The 24,487-nt window shown below is 35.5% G+C and overlaps 1 protein-coding gene across 3 annotated transcripts in view; it reads right to left on the reverse strand.

The window, feature by feature from the left end:
• N4bp2l2 (NEDD4 binding protein 2 like 2) overlaps positions 1 to 24,487 on the reverse strand; it is a 66,071-nt gene that overhangs the window by 35,663 nt on the left and 5,921 nt on the right. For 2 of the 3 annotated variants that reach the window (XM_031338838.1, XM_031338839.1), the window contains exons 3-6: positions 17,130 to 17,254; positions 14,309 to 14,397; positions 13,848 to 13,924; positions 9,645 to 10,020 (exon numbers count right to left, since the gene is read on the reverse strand). In XM_031338838.1, coding sequence (XP_031194698.1) covers positions 9,846 to 10,020; positions 13,848 to 13,924; positions 14,309 to 14,397; positions 17,130 to 17,254 — 466 coding nt within the window. In that variant the 3' untranslated portion in view covers positions 9,645 to 9,845. Of the gene's footprint in view, positions 1 to 9,644; positions 10,021 to 13,847; positions 13,925 to 14,308; positions 14,398 to 17,129; positions 17,255 to 24,487 lie in introns of those variants that run through there. The other variant, XM_031338840.1, reaches the window with a different exon arrangement.

Here is a 24,487-nt window from a genome sequence, read left to right on the forward strand (position 1 = left end):
ACTCAGAAATCTGCCTGCCTCTGCCTCCCAGGTGCTGGGATTAAAGGCGTGCGCCACCACTGCCCAGCTAGTGACAATGAACTTTCAATGAACTTATAGAGCTAGTGACAGAAAATAAGTATCTAGTTAAATAACTACACTTAATGAAAACACTTATAAACATCTCTGTTGTAAACTATTCAATTTATGATTTGAATTTATGTTTAAATTCTCGGTGAGCTTTGAGATAAGATACAATGTGACCTATTCTCCTAAAATAGGTACAAAAACATTAGGAATGATGGCATTAGGAAGCAGGGGGGCAGAATTAGGAGGAAGAGATGCAGAAATGCAGAAAGAAATGCAGACAGAAACATACACAGAATGCAGAAAGAAACAGAGACAAAAGGAAGAATGCAGAGAGAGCAGAAAGATCAGGCAGGCTTCTCTTTACCATGGGATGGAACAGTTTTATTAACTTCGAGGCAGGCTTAGTCTTACTAAAGAGGAAAAAGCTTTTTTTCTTACAGATTTGGGTTTAATTCACTTAGCAATAAAAGGGTTTTTTTTTCCTCTGTGCAATAAAGGTTGAAAGTTTATTTTTCATCCAGAATGAGTGAGTTCTTTCTGCACTGGTGCTTTTGGTCCATGTGTGTATGTGTGTGTGTGTGTATGTATGTATGTATGTACGTGTGTGTGTGTGTGTGAATATGAAATAAGTAGCTGGGCCCCACAGGAGTATGTGAGTGAATGTGTTTATGTACATGTGCTTATGAATATTTGCTTGTGTAAAAAATTTTCCTTCTGTGAGCTGACTGTCTTCTGGTTTGATACAAATTTATTGCTCTAAACCTCCCTCCTGACTGGCAAGCAAGAGGCAAGGCTTCCAAGAGAGAAAGATGCCCTAGCAATTGATCCTTTACTTGACAACCACTCTCCGTTCCCCACTTCTGTTAATCAACAGCTGTTACTTCATTTAGAGGCCTGAAGCTTCTGGCTTCAGAGTAACTTAAAGACAGGTAAACATTATTTTAGAAAGTAACCTTAATGTCTAACAAGACCAAGTCTTGCCCCCACCAATGCTCTTCCCCCTTGGCTGCTTCAGAGAAGACCCAGCTACAGGCTAAGCTCCCAGCAGTGGAGAGTTTTTGTTTTGAAATTTATACTGAGGATCACACTCCCAGTCCTTTTGAGAACTTTTGAAAATGCTCATGCACATTTTGGTGGATCACTTAAGATTAGGATAACAACTACCTGAATTTTTTTTTCTTCAGATTTGTCTAGGAAAGTGCTGATAACTATAAAAGGCCTAAAAGATATAATCAGAAGCATAAACAGACTTGATCCTAGTTCATGATCATCTGTAAAGCCTCCTGGGAACATCAATCTGGAGAAAGGGGCTCTGGTATGACACCAGACATTCCATGCAGTTATCGTATGTGACTGAGTACAGTCCCTGTAAAGATGCACTGTTTTGATCAATGTTTTCTTACTGATTGTTTCAGAGAGAAGCCTGAGGCCCAGGTGTCATACTTAACCATGCTCACTGATTTCTGTTTTAAAAAATACCACAGACATGAAAGAAACAAGATCTAAGCATCCATGGCACTGAAATTCTGAAGACATTATGACAATCTTTCTTATTATTTCATTCTGGCCTCTACTGGTTTTTAAGCAACAAATGATAAGGAGGTAGGGAGATACCATTTTCAACAACTATTGTTCCTTAGAACTTTAAGGATATCATTTCTCACTATTTTTAATTATCTAAAAATGTTAGCCCATTTTTATACTTGTATTTGACAGAAATATAAATAAAACACTACAAACTGGATCTGTAGCCAGTGTCATAATTCAGTATTTTTCAAGAATAGTACATCTACTGCTTTCCAGTTCCTGAGTTCAAAGTTACCATAATCCAGTCGTAAAACCAATGTCATCTATCTCTTCTTTCATTTAGCCTTTCCTACTTAAAGCAAAATCTAAATTGTCACCAATAAATGATACAAAACTACACAAGCTACTCTTAAGCATTAAGAAACAAAAGTCAAGCTCAATTCATTAATTTATTTTAGTAAAAACAAAATCAAATACTCAACTCTCCAATGTATAAACATTTTCCTTATAAACCTTATTTAATTCATGTTATTTATAAAGCAAACAAGAAATTGCTTCCTCTATTTTTTAATTTTTGAAAATTAATTTAAAGCATCAAAAAAGTAAAACATGCAATTTCCACAACACTTACAGTTAATACAGCTAAGATAACAAGCAGGCAAAATAGAAAAAAGAAATAAGACCATGTTTACCTATTTTAGGGAATGCTGTCTGAAAATTAAGTATGACTAAAAAACCCAACTTGTGCAAGGTAATAATACATTTATGGAATAATATGCATTTCAAATGTGAATTAAAATGAGAAATTTTAAAAATAAATGTCAAGCATTAAAAACACAACAACAAATATTAACATTTTATATTAATATATAATTTGTGTAAAACATTTCAACATTAAATGGTTATCAATTTCTCTACTTTCAATAATTTCAAAAACTGAGTAAGTACTACAGATTTAATCTAAATTAAAAAGAGGGCTGTATGGTTAAACATAAAGATACAGTCCTCTCTAGATTTAAATTTTTCCACCCCTTACTAGAGAAATATATATAGGATAAATTGTTCTACTTAAATGATGTTTCTTTTTGTAAAAGTATGTATTAGGACTATGGCTCAACAATGGCAGGCATTAACCTGACAGTAGTCATTTATACAAGTGTCAATAAGCTAAGGTGTACTGCAACAGCGCTGGAGGAGGCTTAGCTCTCTATCAGTGAACCATGTAATATTAGTCTTCAGCTGTAACCTATCAACTGAATTCTTCCATCACCATAATTTGGTTGCTGAAACACTTCCTAAAATCTATACATCAAATTACACCATGTTTAGGAGAATCTCAACCAATGAGTATCACAATGATAGATTTTTAAAATAAACCTTTCAAATAAGCCTTTTGTATCAAAACTGTACTAACCCACAGGGTCAAGAGAGTAAGTGCTAACCTTCGGCCACAGGTGAAGTTCACGAAGACACTGGGTTCAGTGGATCACAGGAAGGAAAAAGCAGTTACATACTGTTGCTAGGCACTTACCTACTATCCTCACTAAGAATACCACGTGGCTACAGGAAGACTGCTAAGCAGAAAACAGAAGGAAAGCACATACAGAAAAAGACTATGAAAGAAAAGAAACATGACTTCTAAAACTATTAAGAAAAAAGAATCTACAAGCCTTTCCTAAACAAATGTTCTTTCATTTTGATATACATAGAAACAAACCAAACCCGAGTTCAGAACTCCAACTAGAGATGGTAATTTTAATAACCAGCTGTAGATGAATTTATTAACCCTAAAAGTAAAATGTTGGGGCTGGAGAGATGGCTCAGCGGTTAAGAGCACTGATTGCTTTTCCAGAAGTCATGAGTTCAAATCCCAGCAACCACATGGTAGCTCACAACCATCTGTAATGGGATCTGATGCCCTCTTCTGGTATGTTTGAAACAGCTACAGTGTACTCATATATAATAAATAAATCTTTAAAAAAAAAAAAAGTAAAATGTTTAGATTTCTTGTATGAAAAGACAACTAAAACTATTAACAAAAGAAGCCCCACCCAAACCCCAATCTTTTAATGAACTCTACTAAATGTAAAGACAAGTTGAACCACAAATACAATCAAGAGGCAAACAACTCAGGAGCTTCTTTCTCAGTCTTCCCATTAGTTTACAAAAGGTGTTAAACTTGTAAAAAGTGAACAAAAAAAAAGAATTACTAAGAGCTAGATGAGGCCTTTAATCCCAGCAATTGGGAAGCAGATGCAGGTGGATTTCTGTGAGTCGAGGCCAGCCTGGTCTACAGAGATAGGTTCCAGGACAACCAGGGCCACACAGAGAAAACTTGTCTCGAAAAACAAAAACCAAAAGTGCTAGATTATCAGCTTCAACAAAGTCCACAAAGTCTTCAGTTCCCACCAAACAGGTGTAATGCTGGGTAATGTGGTTTTGTCTAGTTCTAAGATTAGTGCTTACACAACGGCTGCGTCTGCGCTATAAAAAATACTGTCTGTAATACAGCTTATTGAAGTTAACAAACGTGCTGTATAATATACATAATCATTGCAACACCTGAAATGTGACAAGGTTACTAATAAGAAATCTTTGAAGAGAAATAGATTATTCTTAATACAAATGACTAAAAATTCTATTAAGTATCTAAAAACAGAGCAATTAAAATTTCCCAATTCAAGGAAGAATGGTGGTGCTTACCTCCTGTAATCTCAGCACCTGGGAGATGTCAACAGGGAGAATCAGGATTTTAAGGTTATCCTCAGCTACACAATGAGTTTGAAGCCAATTGTGACTTATATGAAGCCATGCTTTTTTTTTTTTTTTGAAGAGACATTCTCTTTATTGTTGATGATCTTTTCCCCAAAAATTATCTTGTAAGCGTAAGAATAGTTCAGCGGGTAAAAACATTTGTCACCAAATCCAACTACCTGAGTTTGACCCCAGACCCTCACTCACATGAGTGAGTTAAAAGCATTGGCTTTTTAACACCCAATGTCTTATGATTAGTTGATTTTAGTAATTTTCATTGCATAGTCATGTATTATGAAACCAATTCTTCCGAGCTGTTCTCTAACCTCCACATGAACGAATGCAGTGACTGCACAGGTTCACACATGCATGCATGTAAACACATGCTGGCACTTTTAAAAATGCGCAAAACACTAGGAGTTATTTGTGGCACAACATCCTATTTTTTCTGTATGAAACCTGAAAGTGAATTTACATAAAAAAGAATTTACATAAAAAGGTTGTTCTAAATCATTATTTATATACATATTTTAGTCATTATAATCTAGACACTGACATAATCATTCTTCCACAAGTTTTTAACGTTTAACTGTACTAAATCAAAACTAATATACCATTCAAAGTTTCCTCTGAAATTTACAAAGCACAAAGCGGTGAGACTTCTTTAGGCTTAAAGCAGTTGACAATTTGGAAAGCAGAGGTGAAGAGAACCAGGTTCAGATCCCAACATCCACTTGACAGCTTACAACCATTCTGGTTCTAGGGGGACCTAATGCCTTTTTCTGACATCTTAAGGATTTGCATGCATGGTGGACACACACACACACACACACACACACACACACAGAGAGGAACAATATATACATAAAACAAGACTATGACAATTTGAATCAACTAAATTGAAATCAACCTAAATATTGCTTTACATATATATACATGTATATATATAAATATATAAAAAAAGAACAAAATCGAAACATAATAATCACTAATGGCTCTTCTACAATCTTTTTCAACAAACATAACTCCTTGCTACCCTGAGGACAGTCTAAAAAAAAAATATGGCATGTATATTGTTTTAATAGTACTCTAATTTTAAAAAAAAAAAAAATTTTTAATGCCAATAATTTTTTTGAGACATGGTTTCAGTGGAATTTGCTATGTTGGCCAATGTAGCCTTGAACTCAAAGATATCCGCCTGCCTCTCCCTGTTGATGCTGGGATTAAGGGCATGTATCACCATTCCTAGGATGGCAATATTAATCTGTAACAACAGCAGGGTATTTGTACCTCCAACAGGATATGTCAACCCCCAATACAATTTTTCTTTCACAGTAAACGTTACAAAAATATAGCTGATAATTTAAATGGGAAAATATTCATAAACTGTTCAATCCAGAAAACAACATTAGAATTACTAATTTAATCTACCCTTTATACCATCACTAAATTATTTCTTCTGAGTAACCATACTATCAAATGAAACTAAGTCTTTCCACAACTCTAGTGCAACCCATCACTGTATATAGAGTATAGATTAAAAAGTTACAATGTTAGTTCTTCTCAGTTAAAGGATTTATACATTTGCACGACAGTGGACTAAGAAGTAAACACATTTGTTCAAGACACTACTAATGAAAGTAACAATGAGTAGTATTTCTCCAACATTTCAAATGTCTTATACTTGATTTAACACAGTACTCATTTCATTTATCATTAGTCAGAAAATTGGTTTCTGACAAGTTTGTAATAAAAATTTAAATAAAATATGAACACTTCAAAGAAAATTTAGACAGTATAAATTTCATTTGAAATTATGAATCCTTTTGAAATTTATCAATATATAAAACTAGAAAGTTCAATAATCTATATCAAGATAAGAAATAAATGCCGGGCGGTGGTGGCGCACGCCTTTAATCCCAGCACTTGGGAGGCAGAGGCAGGCGGATTTCTGAGTTCGAGGCCAGCCTGGTCTCCAGAGTGAGTTCCAGGACAGCCAGGGCTACACAGAGAAACCCTGTCTCGAAAAAAACCAAAAAAAAAAAAAAAAAAAAAAAAAAAAAAAAAAAGAAATAAGCAAGCTTCAAGTACCTAAATCAACTGTCATTTCAACAACCCAATTATTTTATTTCAGAATTTTACTTTTAGACAGATAAAACTGAAGTTCAACTTACTTATATTGAGTGCTTTAGTAATAAGACTATATAACAAAGCTAACTACAAATGTGTTTATCAAATAGGTAATTTTACTCAAATGCTAAAACCAAAGAAAACCCCAAATAATTCTAATGTGATCTTCCTGAATTAGAATAGAAGCCATGTGACATATATATCTTGAATAGAACGACTAATGGCTACTCAATTCTCTGCAATGGACACCATGTTAAGGTGTGGAACTAGTAGCATTCAAATTACATTCAAATAAAAGAAAAAGATGCTGAAAACGAACAGGTAAATTTTGCATTGGCTTTTTAGCACCCAATGTCTTATGATTAGTTGATTTTAGTAATTTTCATTGCATAGTTATTCATTACTGTTATTTGTTTTCTTTAAAAAATTAGTCACAATGCTTACTCAGTTTTCTACCTTTAAAAGGTCTTTAAGAATGTTGATTTCCCTGCTTTAAATAGAATTCGTAATTTTAAAAATTAAACAGAAGGGCTGGAGAGATGGCTCAGCAAGTTAAGAGTGCTGACTATTCTTCCAGTTCAATTCCCAGCAAACACATGGTGGCTTACTACCATCTGTAATGGGATCTGATGCCCTCTTCTGGTGTGTCTGAAGACAGCTACAGTGTACTCATAAATATATAAATAAATCTTTGAAAAAAAATGATTAATGATCTCTGATTTTGTTTGTTTTCTATTTTTTTGGGGTGGGGGACAAGGTCTCAGTATGTACCTCTAGATGTCCTGGACTTGCTTTGAAGACCAGGCTGGCCTCAAACTCAGAGATCTGTCTACTTCTCTGCCTCCTGAATTGAGTGGTATTAATCAGAAATACAAGGAAATAAATATGTCAAAATTAATGTAAAAATTTACTTATTCATAATCTATATCTTGCAAAGGCAAGTTTCTATTCTGTCAAAAAAAAGTTGGCTAACTAAGAGCTTACTTATTATTCAAAACAACCCTAGACTTGACGGGCCGTGGTGGCGCACAACTTTAATCCCAGCACTTGGGAGGCAGAGGCAGGTGAATTTCTGAGTTTGAGGCCAGCCTGGTCTACAGAGTGAGTTCCAGGAGAGCCAGGGCTACACAGAGAAACCCTGTCTTGAAAAACACAAAATAAAACAAAAAAACAAAAAACCACTAGATTAAGCTAGGCATGGTGGCTGTACACCTTTAATCCTAGCACTTGGAAAATAGAGACAGGTAGATCTCTGAGTTTGAGGGTAGTCTGGTCTACAAAGTGAGTTCAGGACAGCCAGGACAACCTGTTTCAAGAAACAAAACCATACCAAAACAAACAAACACACACACACACACACACAAAAAAAACCCCACACTAGATTAATAGCACTACTCTGAAATGAAGCTTCTTAATACATGTGCAAGTACAAGTCTTGCAAGTACAACCGCATAAGAGGCTTGGGTTATTGGATTCCATGGAACTGGAGTTAAAATGGATTATGAGCCACCTCATTTGGTTGCTGGAAATCAAAGTTGGGTCCTTTGAAAGAGCACTTACTCATAACCACTGAGTCATGTCTCTAGTCCTGAATAAAGTTTCTTAAAGACACAGCATATCTAACAGTTGTTTTACCTATCCCTAAGCTTAATGTTTTAGCATGATCTTCAAACTGTGCAAATCTAAATAATGTACTAGAAAACACAAATTAAATTAAAAAGCAATTTTATGTTAAGAAGATATATTATAATGTATATATACTTATATACCTACACCTATACACGGACATGTGTTAGCATATTTTTACTATGTATTTAGCTAAGATGAAAACATATGTACAAACACACATGTACTAAACAAGATAAGATGGCACAAGTTTGGATCTACTCACATAGGAGCAGCCCAAAGCATTTAGGTAAATAGCAGTCAGAGTCTTACTAACAGCAGCATAAGAAAAGGACCTAGCCTGCAATACCGTATCTAGTTTTCAGTCTCACGACTTGAAAAAGACAGTCAGCAAAATGTTTTAAAATAACACACAAAGATTACATGATTTAAGAGAGGCTATTTAGGAAAAAGTCTGGAAGTCATAAAATATTAATATGCAAAGCATACACAGGATCATGATAAATTAACTAGCGTTTTTCTTAAGAAAATAAACCAGAGATTAAGGACTTTCTACACAGCCCTGGCAACAAAGGTATTCTAATGAGACGTGAGAGTTTCTTTCCTGTACTACTCTTTAGAAACAGATGGGGCAAAGCTGTGTTTGAAGATGGACATGAATTACAAGGCTCTAAAATGAAAAAGTACAGCTAATTTTTAAATTCTAAATGAAAGAATATAATCTAAGGAAGGAAGCTACTCAGTGAAAGAAACAGAACTGGCTTCACAGTAAGAATCAGAACCAGGAGAAAACACAATTCACAGGACAAATGTTCTTTGCCAGCACTAAGTAACTGTCCAAAATATTTTTATATCAGAATTATATTACATCAAATTGAACAACAACAAAAAAACTGAACCATTATCAGAACTGCCTCCCAGGTTTTAAAATATATGACTTGCCTTGCCTCTATTGCCCTTCTACAAATCCAATCAGAAGAAGTAGGGAATGGTCTAAGAATGATATATATATTGTCACTGGATTATGTGAACCTAGAGAATAGAGAGCCTCTCCTCCCATGTTCCTCCTGGAAAGGAAGGGGTCTTCATATGCTTTTCTGTGTTGGTCCCACTGACTTCATTACAATAGAGATGGACATCATATGTAAATAATGATCCATGATGATTAGTATACCTACTGTCTAACATTTGCTGGGAAATTCTGTTTGAACTAAGTTGAAATGCTAATTATGGCTTAGAGCTAATTTTGTCACATTATGAATTAGGGGAAACATAATTTACTGATATAGCAAATTAAAGGAATCAACTATAAAGTATTCTATAAAAAGCTGGTATTTCTGTATATTTAGGGCAATGAATTAAAAATGCTGGGTTTTATAAAAATTTAAAGTATGAACTATTAAAAAAAAGCAGTTCAACTGTATTGAAAAATAGATAAAGTAGTTTAAAATACAGTTTTAGAAAAAAAAAACCTAATTGTTTTTTCATTTTACCAGTTACAATAACCAGAAGTATTATCACAAAAGATTATAAAAACATTTAAAATGCAATTTTATGCAATTTTTATTTGTATTTTAGGATCTAAACAACTTGTAAGGAACACCCTTGTGAGGCAACAAAGTTGTTTTATTTGCAGCTATTCAAAAGTCAAGACAGGCTCACTATTTTGTTCTCAAGAGTGACCAATACGTCAGTCAAAACAGCCAACTTGTTAATAGTCATCTGTGATAGATACGTGGCTATGTGGGCCTAAGAGAGGCTCCCCACCTCTGCTCCCCCTCGAGAGGAAGGGGGCTTTGTATGCTTTTCTGTGTTGGCTCCACTGAATTCATCACAATGGAGATGGACATTTGAAATTCGTAACGATCCAACATCTGAGCAATCTTCTTTCGAGACACACCATGTTTATTCCTCCTACCAAAAAAAGGAAAAAGACTTTAAATCTTTTTTTCTAAGTTTTCACAAAGAACAGGTTTATAGATTCAGTTGTTTTACAGTTATAGAATAAAGTCTAAATGATATTTTATAAACACAAAAAGACATACTTTGCTTTATATAAGAAGATTCATACTTGTTATTTCAGAAGACAACATTAACTAACAATACCTCCTTACAGAATAGCTCATTGAAAACATTAGGCATACAGCAAAATAAAAGATGTTTTCTAAAATTTGTTTTGTTGAAGAGACAGAAAGAACATGAAGTTTGGGGGGTGTGATATGGGAGGAGTTAGGGGAGAAGAAAGAATATGATCAAACTATATTACATTCAATTTCTTTAAACATTTTAAAAGGGGAAAAATTAAAAATTTTAAAAGAAAAAAAGGTTATGAGATAGTGTTTTGAGAATTACAGAAAAAAATGGACTTCCTAGTACTTATCAAAAAATATTTGAACCCCCAAAAATAAATAAAAAATATTTATCAGTTACTTTATGATACTTTTATATCTTGTTAATTAATTAATTATTGGTCTGATGAGATAGCTCAGTGGGTAAGAACACTGACTGCTCTTCCAAAGGTCCTGAGTTCAAACCCCAGCAACCACATGGTGGCTCACAACTACCCATAATGAGATCTGATGCCCTCTTCTGGTACATCTGAAGTCAGCTACAGTGTACTTATGTATAAAAATAAATAAATCTTTGGGTCAGAACAAGCAGGGACTGAGTGAGTGGAGTTGACCAAAGTGGGGCCGACTGGAGGGAGCCCAATTCCCAACAACCACATGAAGGCTCACATAAATAAAATAAATAAGTCTTTAAAAAAATTAATTAATTATTATTTGGGTTTTGAGGCAGGTCCACTATTATTATTATTACTATTATTATTGTTGTTATTATTGAGTTTTTTGAGACAGGGTCTCAGTACGTAGCCCTGGTTGTTCTGAAACTCACTATGTAGACTGGGCTGGCCTCGAATTCAGAGATCTGCATCCACCTGTCTCTGTCTGCCAAGCCCTGGGATTAAAGGTGTGTGCCATCATACCCAGCTTTGCCTACTTCATTTGAAATTTTTATATTACCAGTACCTTATTATTAGGAATACAATATGATGTTGATTGAAAAATTAGATACAAACAATACATAATATATGATTTTACTTACACATGTTCATGTAAGTTGGAAAAAGGCAAAATTAAACCATAATATTAAGGCAAAAAATTACAAGGTAAAATTTCCAAAAAATGTAAGCAGTAAGAGATTATTAGGTCTTCCCTCAAAACCCCACCACTACAACCATACTGGAGTGTGACAAGTGTCTGAAAGAACAGTTGTGTTCTCATACTGAGGTGACAGCTGAATATGTGTTACATTCAGCTTCAGCCTTGCCAGTGCTAGGATTACAGGCATGGGGCACCAAGCCTAGCTCTTCCTGTAACTTTATATGAGTTCTGGACAAGAAAAGTCATTTAAATACTCAAGCATTTGGATAGTTTATTTACTCTTATAGTTTCTTACTAAAAGGCTCTGACTTTAAGATAACAGGCACAGGCTTTCTCTATTTGTAGTATTGTTCTTGCTTTATTAACTAATTTTTCCTAGAAATAGGCCACAAACACATCAGCTTTTCTAATCTAACTTTGTTGTTTCTATTTGAGTCAGGGTTTCTCTGTATAGCCTTGGCTTTGAGTACTTTGTAGACCAGGCTGTCCTCAAACTCACTGAGATTAAAGAAAGGCATGTGCCACCACACCTGGTCCTAATCTGATGTTTTACAATCAAAAGTTTAAGAGCAACAACAGAGTCACAAGGGAAAAATAAAGAGATACAAGGTTAAAAATTGACAAGAAATACAGTAGGGGAATTTATCAATGGTAGATGAGCAGCGTGGCATGCTTGAAACTCTGGGTTCAGTCCCAAACACGACAACTGAAATAAAATTTTAAAAAGTTGGTAAAATACAATTAACTCTACAAGAGCCAAAATTAGCTATTTGATTCTATCCAATTCTTCCAAAATTCAAATTATGCTTCATATCAGTTAAAATAAAGTGGCTGGTAATTTATATTAAGAAACTATTTTGCTAGGCATAGTGGCTCACATCTTTAATCCTAGTACGTGAGAGGCTGGAGTAGGTAGATCTCTTGTGAGTTTGAGGCCACCCTGTTCTACACAGTGAGGTCCAAGACAGCTAGAGCTAGAGAGTAAAAATCTGTTTGAAAAAAACAAAACAAAACAAAAACAAAAACAAAAACTAGCCGGACAATGGTGGTACACGCCTTTAATCCCAGCACTTGGGAGGCAGAGGCAGGTGGATTTCTGAGTTCTAGGATAGCCTGGTCTAGAGTGAGTTCCAGGGCAGCCAGGGCTATACAGAGAAATCCTATCTCGAAAAACAAAACAAACAAAAAGCCCAAACCAAACCAAACCAAGCCAAAAAACAAAGAACCAACCAAAAATCCTAATTACAACAGTCTCTGAAACACAAATGAAGCCCTAACTATAGGATGGTTTAATCACTCAGTCATTTGTATGCCATGACTCAACTATCTTTAGTTTTGAAATTCCATCTCGTCTACCTGGAGTGTGATATGTATAGTTTGGTATGCAAACACTGTCAGCCAGATAGTATCATCAGTATATAGCACACAAGTCACAAAGAGAGTAAAAGGAATGAAAGATGGAGAAATAGGTGGGCCCCATACACAGAACAATTGCCTGAAGGCTAAGATGCAGTTTATGGCAGAATATGTGTTTAATGTGCTCTTGCAACACCAGCAGAAAATAAAAAATACTGTTTTGAAGCAGGATGGGGGCAAACTTTTATAGAATATAAAGAGTGAAAAGGGCAGTTTAAAAGGAGGGCTGACATCTCTACAGTTCTATGAATACACTAAAAATCAATGAATTGTTACTTTAAATGGGTAAGTTGTACGGTATATGAATTATACCTCAATAAAACTGGTACCAAAGAAGGGAATCAAAGCAGGGAAAGGAAAGAATGAGGAGACAAGCAGTGGCATGAAGGGAAGGCACTGGCAACGCAACCAAGAGTGAGGCTTCAAGCCTGGAGTCCACAGTCTCTGACTCTGAAATCTACAAAGATCTTAAGTGTGCTCTAGTGTGTATGAAACTCTGGGCTTATGTCACCAAAGATGACATAAAAACAAACCCTCTAAACAGCCCAGAAACAAAACTCACAAACCCGTAGTTTTCTTGGGCAGAAACAACCTATTCACAGAAACTAGAGCATGCAGACTCTTATTTAACATGACTGGTCATAATTTGCAGCACAAATGTTAAGATGTCTGAAACAACATATTGCCCCCAACTCTGATAAATAAAAAAACAAGGTAAATATACCACATTACCATTCTAGAAGAAAAAACAAAAACAAGCAAACTGCAATTCCCAAACACTGTGACACCAAGGCACTTGGAATAGAATTATGGAAAGATGGAAAAGTCAGAGCAAGATGAAAACACAAGGTATAAAGATGATGGTGGGACCCACAAGGGGACATGATGACGAAGGGATAACAGCAAAGCCCTAATGTCACATAATTAGTCAATAAATTTATATAAAAAAATTCATATTAAGAAAAAGAACCAAGCATATTTAGCAAAAGATAATTGATAAATTTTGACAAGGCAAATATCTTCAAAAACTTGTTCCTCTTAAAAAATAAAAAGTCCCTGGTCCCAACGAACAAAGGTGACAAGCAAAGCCAGAGAGAAACTAGCTATGCAAAGATAAATCAAAGAAACAAGATAAGGATTCAATAAAAATGAGGCTCTTACTTTTCTAATTCTTCAGGATCAAACTTCCACCAAGTTTCCGGTTCATGAAACTCTACTCTGTATCCTTTTCCTATGGCCTACACAGGGGAGGGAGAAGACAAAACCCGGAGAACAATCTTAAGGAAAAGAAGGTACATAGATATAAGTTTCATCTGACAACAGGAAGGCTACTCAACCAAGAAAAATGCTTCTTGGTAAATGTGGCTTAGAAAAATGTTAAGGCTACGTAACTGGACCAATTCCAATGACTATCTTCAAGTCCAGGAATAACTAAGGAGATGAGCACATTCAATCATCATAAACATCGTTCTCTATTTTTAAGAGACTAAAAAACCCAACAAATCTATTTAGAAAGCAAGGGAAAATAAAATGTCTTAATGATAAAACTCAAAGACTAACCTAATTTTTAGAATATGAAAATCTGTTAAGAATAAATAAAAACTTGCATGTCTATTATTTACCATTTCCACATACGGTTTCATTTCCCAGGCTTGTGTATTTGTGTTGTCTATTATAACTGGAGATCTCCCTTGATCAATAGCTTGTTTTGCTGAAATAAAAACATATAGTAAAATTTAAATATTTGGTAGAAAGAAACAATACATCTTTACATTTAAAACAAAAATTGTAGCATCTCTTCAATTAGTGCCATGAAATACAAGACATTCCAGATATATTCATTGGACTGGACGTTTTGGTTTTAACAAACAACCCAACAAACTGCAAAAACCATTTTAGACCATTTTGTTCACTAACAGTTAAGGGAAGCTTTCAGATCTAGGCCTAATCTCATTAACAGGAAATATAAACGATAAGAGATACAAGAAGCAAAAATTTACTTACATAGAAAAAAAATTTCAAATTAAAAGTACAACAAAACACCAAAAAGCAGTAATAAGTATGATCTTTTATAGATCAGAGTGGTAGTCATTTCTGGAAAATAAAAATTACGCGAGAGAGATGGCTCAGACAGAAAAGAGTCCCAGAACACTTACAGCAAAATGAAGGCAGAGACAGGAAAACAGAATTAAACCTTACAGTCCAGCTAGCCTGGTCGATAGAGCACACCAAGAAAAACCCTACTTCAAAACAAGATAGAAAGAGAGAATCACTCCTGAAAAAAGTGTTCTTTGACCTTCACACAGACTGGGCACATGTATATCTGCCCTCACACACACCTACATGAACACACACATAATAAATAAAATTGAAAAAGAATTTTAAGTGATGCATTTGAAATGTTAGTGTATAAGAAAGACATTATCCACAAGTAAACTTTCACCTATCAAGTATCTTAATACCACAGGTGATCTGATTTTTGTGGATTCCTTAGAACCATGATTCTCAAATGTGTGATGAGGAGAATGTAACTCTCATTCTAAACTATCACCTGTACCAATGCCATCTCCTGACTATGAGAGAAGCACTGTCAGTGTTTTGTTAATGGCAGTAGTGTATGTATACTTCAGGGATAACAGATAAAAAACTTAACTTCAGAAAAATTATAGAAGTTGAAAGCAAAGACAGAAATTTTCTTGATATACAGGACCCAGACCACTAAATTCAACATAATGTAAGGAAGTATGTCCAACCTGCATTTCATGGACCACATGTGGCTCAGTATCACCATGATTTGTGGCCCAATACAAAACTGTAAGATTATCTGAAACACCATGAGGCTTATTTTTGAAAAAAAAAAAAAATGTAAATAGACTGCACAGTTCTCAAGAGTGAACGCTGTAGAGGACAGGGTTGTGCTGCAAAGGACTGAATGCACCTGTTTATAGTAGAAAGAGGAAATGCCCCTTCTGGGCTCACCTGTTTGAACAATCAATCCCTTGATGGTATTAACACTGTTCTAAAAGACCAAAGTACCTTTAAGAGATGGGGCATGGCTGGAGGAAATTGGTCATTAGAGATGAGCTTTTGAGGTTTCGTAGTCCAACTCCTATACTCTGTCCTATACTTCCTGACTGTAGATACCGTGTGATCAGATGCATCATGTTCCTGTTATGCCTTCCATGCCATGTATCCCTTCTTAAACTGTGGGCCAAAATAAACCCTTCTTCCTTAAGTTGCTTCTTGCTATGTATTGGGTCTTAGCAAAAAGGAAGTACCTAATACAGATGTCTAGAGTAGGCATATTCTAAAGACTACTTTAATGCCTTACTTGCTAAGCCATCTTGTCAGTGTAAATGTAGGTTTTTAAATGTAGCTTATAGTACATATGTTTTTTAGATAATTCTAGATCTAATACACATTATAATCATTTAGAAAATTAAAAACAAACAAACAACAATAACTTAGAGCAAGGCAGATAGCTCAGATGTTAAGAGCAGTGGCTGCCCCTCCAGAGGATGCAGGTTCAATTCCCAGCACCCACAACTCTCTACTGTGGTATATCTTTGTTGGCTCAAAACTGTTAACTCCAGTACCACGGATCTACATCCAGATAAAATACCTATACACATAAAATTTTTAAAATGAAAACATTTTTAAAGGTCCACAACTGCTGGGCAGAGGTGCTGCACACTTTTGATCCCAGTGCTCAGTAGGCAGAAGCAGGTGGATCTCTGAGTTCTAGGCCAGCCTGGTCTATAGAGCAAGTTCCACAGCCAGAGCTACACAGAAAGAAAAACAAAACAAAAAATTTTAATTAAAAAAAATTTAAAGATCCACAGCTTTTAGGCCTCATTCTAAATCAAACTAAAGCAGAATCTCTAGGTCCGAGCCCCAAGGAGTCTGCAATATTTTTAAAGGGGGGAGAGATCCCTCACCTAGTACAAATGAACTGTCAGGACTGAGACCATATTCATGGTGTAAAGAAACTGACCCATGTCTTCTAAAATGAAGTATTAGATAGGGTTCTTTTAGTATCAACCTGTATAGTAAAACTAAAATGGGTATTTTTATTAAGATTTAAGACAGGGTAGAATTAAGATTAAATCAGGGTAGAATTAACTTTCATACTACAAAACAAAGGTATCAAAGTCCCTTGAATTATTCATAAGATGTAAAAGAAACCTACTGAAGTGTCCCTACTTCTATTTTATTAGTTAATATTGGTAAACAATTTATAGCTCATCCCATTTATCAAAATTCATTGATTCTTATAATCTTGACTAGAGAGGGAAATTAACTACTATCATGTCTTACACAAGAAGAAATTAGGACTCCAATCTATTAACAATATGTCAGTCATTCGGCTGGTAAAAGTCTATAAAACCTAGGAATGACCTGTAGTTAAATACTCCATCCCAGGAGCCTTGGCCCAAAACAAACCTCTGTTCTGGTTCCAGTCATGGGCATCACCAAGTTGATTAACATTGTACCTGTACCCATCTTGATGATGAAAATAGTCATCAGTGCTGAACACAATGCCATCACGACTCTGACCAAGCAGAATTCTGTTAACAAAAGAAACCATGAGATCTATAACCAAACAAAGGAACCACAGGACAAAAAATTAGCAATGGAATCTTGGCACTGATTCCTTAAGGCACTCTGGCAGAACAGCAGAGGAACCAATCCTTTCAGACTGTTCAGATTTTAAACATCACTACATACTTTATACTAACTACAGATAGAAAACTATAAAGCAGCATCGGTATTTTGACTTTAGAATACCATGCATTGCTTCCTGAATAACACCAGTTAACACTATGCTTGCTTTAGCTTTCTGTGAATTGGTATTAAGAACCTAGAAATGTCTTGCTCTAGTACAAGTAACCTAAAAACCAAGTAAAATTAAGGAAGCTGTCTATCTGGGGAAAATGTATTTGACCCAAGACAGCTTTCAAACTCATTTCCATTACGCACAAACATACAGGACTCACATGTAAGAGGAATAAAGAGCCCAACACATAAGATTGAAAACAACCTATGATTCTCTACAGTATAACAGATGTTTAAATTTTAGAGATTGTTAGATGAAATTAATCACTGAATACCAAATTTTTCTCAGATCAACAAGTAACAAGTAAGCTCTGCTTTGAAACTAAAAGCAAAAAATGATAGCATCTTACAGTAATAATTAGTAAGTATGGAAATGTGGACAGAAAGACAAACAATATAATTTGAAAAGAATCAAGAATCCCAAACCATCAGTTCCAATCTGAAGTTCCTAGTTACTCAATCACAGTATTATTCCACAAACAGAAGTCAAATCCATTATACTTACCTTGGCCTGTACAAATAATTTACACTATGTAAACTCAAAGGAAAGAGTGTTACTCTTGAAATTTTAATTGTTTCCTGGTGTCAGCAAGGGAGACCCTTCATATACCAAAATCTGCTGATGCTTAAGCCTTGTGCATACAATTTTGTGATGTCTGCATACCAACTAAACACATGTTCCATATACTTTAAATGATTTTTTGGACTACTTAGAGTATCTAAAACAATCCAAATAGCCATATATACTTTATTGCTTAAGGAATGATGATAAGGAAGAAATCTAAAGCAACAAGAATTCTGAATACCAAGAGGATCTCCATAATCAATAAGATTGGGAGTGTGCTGAGAAAGGGAAAACACAGAAAGGCAAGGATTTGGATCCAACAAAAAGTATTTCACAATTTCACTATTCCCTCTCAACTATTAAGCAAATAACCAAGAAATGTAATAATGTGAAGGAGTTGGAAAGGGTAGACAGTGGAAGAAGTAGCTTAAGAGTAAAATAAGCTAGTCCTGGGATGAGTCAAGAGTACTTCCTACCATAAGGTAGTAGGGAGGACACATCAACTATTAACATGACAAATGCCACTGCTCCTCTCCACAGCTTGTAAAATCTTGCAATAAAAATAAATGTCTCAAAACAGGCAAACATGTTTCTAGTTACAGGATTACAGTGTATTACATTATTTTGTAGCAAATTACATTACTCAAACTAAATGGAAGTGAAGGTTTGGGTTGTGTGTGTACTTCTTTGGGAGAAATGGGAGTTGGCCTTTTTTTTTTTAAAGATTTATTTTATGTACATGAGTACATACTGTAGCTGTACAGATAGTTGTAAGCCTTCATCTGGTTGTTGGGAATTGACTTTTTTAGGACCTCTGCTCACTCTGGTTGGCCTCTCTCGGCCCCGCTCACTCAGGCCCAAATATTTATTTATTATTATAAATAAGTACACTGTAGCTGTCTTCAGATGCACCAGAAGAGGGTGTCAGATCTCATTACGGGTGGTTGTGAGCCACCATGTGGTTGCTGGGATTTGAACTCAGGACCTTTGGAAGAGCAGTCAGTGCTCTTACCCACTGAGCCATCTTACCAGCCCCTAGATTTTTTTATTTTATTTTTTTACAGAGAAGACTATCTAAGGAAGGAAGGAAACTAGTTGGGGTGTGGGCAGGGAGTAAACAATTACATATAAAATGTAATGGCATTGGTTAGTTTGTATAATAGCCTAGTTTCAAAAAACTATATCAGATTTTTAAGTATTTTGTGAATGAAAAAAAAAGGTTGGGGTTAGACAGATGGCTCTGTGGTTAAGAGCACTGACTTCTCTTTCAGAAGTTTCTGGCTTGATTCCTAGTACACATATGTCAGCTGACAATCATGTATAACTCTAGTTTCAGGGGATCTTATGTTTCTTTCTGACCCCTAAGTACACCAGGCATGCACATTCAGGCAAAACACTTAACATGTAAAAATTTTAAAGATCTAATTTTTTTAAAAAAATTAGAATGTCATAACAATAGCATTTTAAATCCAAGCTCAATCACTTGAAAATATATTTTGATTATAACTAACCACATAGCTAATTATATTCAACAGTACCAGGATCTAGATTGTCATTCTAAGATCATGCTTTTATTTGGTTCTATAACCTATCAACAGATTTTTTTTGTTTTGCTTTGTTTTGTTTTGTTTTGTTTTGTTTTGAGACAGGGTTTCTCTGTATAGCCTTGGTTGTCCTGGAACTCACTTGGTAGACCAGGATAGCTTCGAACTCAGAAATCCGCTTGCCTCTGCCTCCCAAGTGCTGGGATTAAAGGCATGTGCCACCACCGCCCAGCTCTACAGATTTTTTTTTTTAAAGATTTATTTATTATTATTATTATTATAAATGAGTACACTGTAGCTGTCTTCAGATACACCAGAAGAGGGCATCAGATTTCATTATGGGTGGTTGTGAGCCACCATGTGGTTGCTGGGATTTGAACTCATAACCTTTGGAAGAGTAGTTGGTGCTCTTACCCACCGAGCCATCTCACCAGCCCAACAGATGGTTTTTAAGATGCTAATAACACCATTGTGCTTAAGAAAAGGTTTAAGTTCTCCAAGTTAAAAGAGTAGGAAAACAGCAGTCCATTTTCATCATCAAACTAGTAGTATAACAGAAAAACATGAACAAATCTCCATGAAGACCTTCTTAAATTAAATACATAAATAATGAGCAAAAGTTGAGCCTGATGAAACATCTTCCCAGACAGCATGAAGTGTGCATGGATCCTTTTTAAACTCAACCGCCTTAGGTTATGAAGATTCAATTCAGGAAATTCAATTAGCACCCATGTATTTTGGGAGATGGGATACCATACTAAGCATGTGAACAGAAAATAATATCATCAGTACTTTCAAAATTCTTATACTCAGAATTACCTCTAGTCAGGTATTCTAAATGGATTCTCGGAATGTTAATTCTGGACTAATTAAATACTATCAGTGGCCACTTGAGTCACACTTTGTCAAGAGTTATCTTTATATGTCTCACATATACATAGTCAATATCATTCAATTCTCAGAACACTGATAGTGTGGTATTAAACAAGTCCAGCACAGAAAATAATTATAAAAATTAAACTATCAGGGCTGGAGAGATTGCTCAGTGGTTAAGAGCACTGACTGCTGTTCCATAGGTTCTGAGTTCAATTCCCAGCAACCACATGGTATGTCACAACCATCAGTAATGGGATCTGGTGCCCTCTTCTGGTGTGTCTGAAGTCAGCTACAGTGTACTTACAAATAATAAATAAATCTTAAAAAGAAAAAAAAGGAACCCACAGATTATTTAAGTACACATGTGGGAGTATATGTATAAGGCATATGTAAATGTGATGCCCTTTTATTTAAGGGACTTAAGTATCAAAAGAGTTTGATACCTGTACAGGATCCTGCAACCAAATACCAAGGGACAACTGTATAGTGTCTTGCCTCGGAATCTTCAACAAGAGCTAGATATGGCAGTACTAGCAGGAAAGTTTTAGTACACCTTGTACTACACACTGAGATGAATGAGTGAATGAAGTCATCAGCAAAAATGTCTTGGGCACTTACCATGTTGGAGACAGTATGTTTTTGGCAAGTTTTGGAGTTACCTCTAGAAGTGCAAAGTTCTAGTTCTAGTATTTACAAAGGATATGTTATTAGATAAATTTACTAAACCTTGTATATCCTAATTTCTATAATTATTATTTACCTCCTCTGAGGGTCTGAACCAATTACAACTGCTGTTGCCAACCTTGGCTTTTTGCTTACAATACTGGACAGATTTAAAATATAAAATATATTATATTATATTATATTCAACATAATTGTTATAATTTACCTTAAAATACTTTAGCACAGATGAGACCATTTGGATAATTAAGCTGTATCCTAGGCAGTTGCACAATCAGAGAAATCACATTTCTTCCTCGCTAAGCCTGAACTAGTCTCCAAATGTACACATGTACAAGCTGTTACAAGTGTTTCAACAACCTGTTATCTTTGATAAACACCATATATTTTGCTGATGAAACTGACAGCTTGTTTCTGAAAATACACTCACAAGTGAAAAACAGAGTAAAAGAAATTAGATAACGTTTTTTTTTGTTTTTTGTTTTTGTTTTTTGACACAGGGTTTTCCTGGGTAACCCTGTAGACCAGGCTGGCCTCAAACTCAAATCCACCTGCCTCTGCCTCCCAAGTGCTGGGATTAAAGGCATATGCCACCACTGCCGCCACCACTGCCTGGCTAGATAAAAGTATTTTAAACTATCCCTTTTCCCTTGCATGATTTAACAACAACAACAACAACAGCATCATCAACAAGAAGGCTTGGTCCTTAAATGGTTCTATGTCCAAATACTGGGTCAGAGCACTCTGTTTACCTAAGGACAACTATAATACTAACAAAATTCTGTTCAAATATCCTTGAATCCTGCAACTCAAATGAATCTGTCAAAGTGTTGTTAGGTAGCTTGGAAGTGCAACCTATACTTTATCACATCTACAAATGTTACAAGAATTGTGTTTCTCTTGTGCTTAGTCCTAAGTATTGAAAGTCACCATCTATGTTAAAAGCCAGTCTAATACTTTCATTAAAAGCTAGTAACAAGCCAAGTGTAGTGATCTGTGCCTGTAATCCCAGTCAGTACTAAAGAGGTTCCTAAATTTGAGGCCAGCCTCTACTACGTGGCAAATTTCAAGCTAGTCTGAGATTTTTTTTTTTTTTTTTCCGAGACAGAGTTTCTCTGTGTAGCCTTGGCTGTCCTGGAACTCACTCTGTAGACCAGGCTGGCCTCGAACTCAGAAATCCGCCTGCCTCTGCCTCCCAAGTGCTGGGATTAAAGGGGTGCGCCACCACCGCCCAGCTTAACCTGATATTTCTTGGAAGACTCTTCTCAAAAAAGCGAAGGGCTAGGTCATCAAGCTCAGTGGAAGAATGCTTGCACAGTTATACCTAAGTACCTCTCCCCCAGAAGATCAAGTAATAGTAGTAGTGTAATAATCAATAATATCCCCAAATAATAAATAATCAATAAATAAATAATCAATAATTTATCCCCAAGCACACCCAAAATCAAGCAATAATAATTTTAACAAGCAGGTGATAGAGTTCCAGAAACAAGTAAACCTTGCCTTCTTATAACCAAAATGGCTTAGATCAACCATCAATGAATGAAAAGATAATACTGTCTTGTGTAGCTGATACTGAACACAAAGTAGAAAAGTTTAGTAGAAGCTATATAAACTTAGAAATTACTAAGAACACAAGATAAATAAAACCCTCAAAAAGTTACAGTGTTATGTCTGCAAGGCCAACAGTTGGGAAGCTAGAGCACCATAGCGTACCAGGACAGCCAGAGCTACTTATTCAGTGTGTTCCAGGACATACACATAGTAAGTTCCAGACAACCTCAGGCTACCATACTCAGACACTGTCTCAAAAAGAAGAAACAAACAGAAGGCATTTAAAACAACCTTTAAATAAGCCATTCTATTACCACTAGTAGGCTCAAACAGTGCTAAATGGTGACATAAGGACTAAACTATGAATAGGACTCATTATCATACTGAAACTAATTTTCCAAGTCAGCTGTGCTTTTATCTAACAATTCTTTTCTTCAGACTTTGTTTTTAAAGCTAATGCTCTATGAAAATATTTCTTACCAGAAGAGGTTTTACATTCAGTGCCAAACAATCCAAGAGTTAGTGATTTAAACATGAAGGAGCCAGATGTGGTGGTACACACCTTAATCTCAGGACTTGTGATGCAGAGACAGGCAGATCTCTGTGACTTTGAACCAATTGAGTTCGAGGACAGTCAGGGCTAACATAGACAGACCATGTCTCAAAAAAAAAAAAAAAACAAACCCAAACCTAACCAACCAAACAACAAGCCTCCCTTCTCCCCCCACATCAACAGGAATCTCTTTGTTTTAAGACAGTGTCTTAGTATGGTAGCCCGAGGTAGTATGGAACTTACTATGTAGTCCAGCATGTCTTGGAACATACTATCATTAAGTAGCTCTGGCTGTCCTAGAGATCATGGTCTTAAACAGTATCAATCTAAAGAGGTTCTCTGTGTATGTGTGGGGGGGAGGGTAGGGTAGGGGTTTTCTTATTTCTAACCAAGCTCCTTGAAGTGAGACCCACACACAGAAATACACATGTAGTAGATGTGTGTGGGCACTACTAAAAATGAAGGCAGGGCCACTGAGACATACACAAATATAGTAGATAGATGGATAAATAAAAACTTAAAGCCTTTAAAAAATAAAAACATGGGAGAAAACCCATTATTTTGATCTCATTGTTTTTCAGTGTGTGTGGGGGTGGTTTTTAATAGTTCCTTCTGATAACCTCAACTATTTCCTCTAGCTTTGCTCCTATAAAATGAAAACATAACTCATCTCACCAAAGTTTCCATGTCAAAGTACTCTCTAGATTGAAAATTGTGATACAAATGGCACTTGTTACTATGCATCCATCTTTCCACTCTTAAATATGCATCTCTCTAAGCAGATATACACATACTCACCTCTACCTAATCTCTCACTAAATTTAAGTATTCTTGAAATTCTATTGAGCTTAATTTCAACATTCTCCTGTTGTCCTAACATTTTTTATAATTTTTCTATATTCAACTCTAACTAGTAGACTTACTTCATCCAATTTCCAAATCTCAACTATTTTCTGACAGTCTAAATCTAGAACATTGTCTCTTTGTACAACTTCAGTCTTCCCAGTCTTAATTTCATACTCTCTATAAAATCTTCATATAAATAACATGACTCAAAATACAAAGAAAATTTAAACAGCTTATAATCTAGCTTGAAAATCTATATTATAAATTTAATGCCTGTTTTTTTGTCTAAAGCAGCAGCTCTCAACCTGTGGGTCCCAACCCTTTCACAGGGGTCACCTAAGACCAC

This window comes from Mastomys coucha, unplaced genomic scaffold, assembly GCF_008632895.1.
Source record: "Mastomys coucha isolate ucsf_1 unplaced genomic scaffold, UCSF_Mcou_1 pScaffold22, whole genome shotgun sequence".
NCBI lineage: Eukaryota > Metazoa > Chordata > Mammalia > Rodentia > Muridae > Mastomys > Mastomys coucha.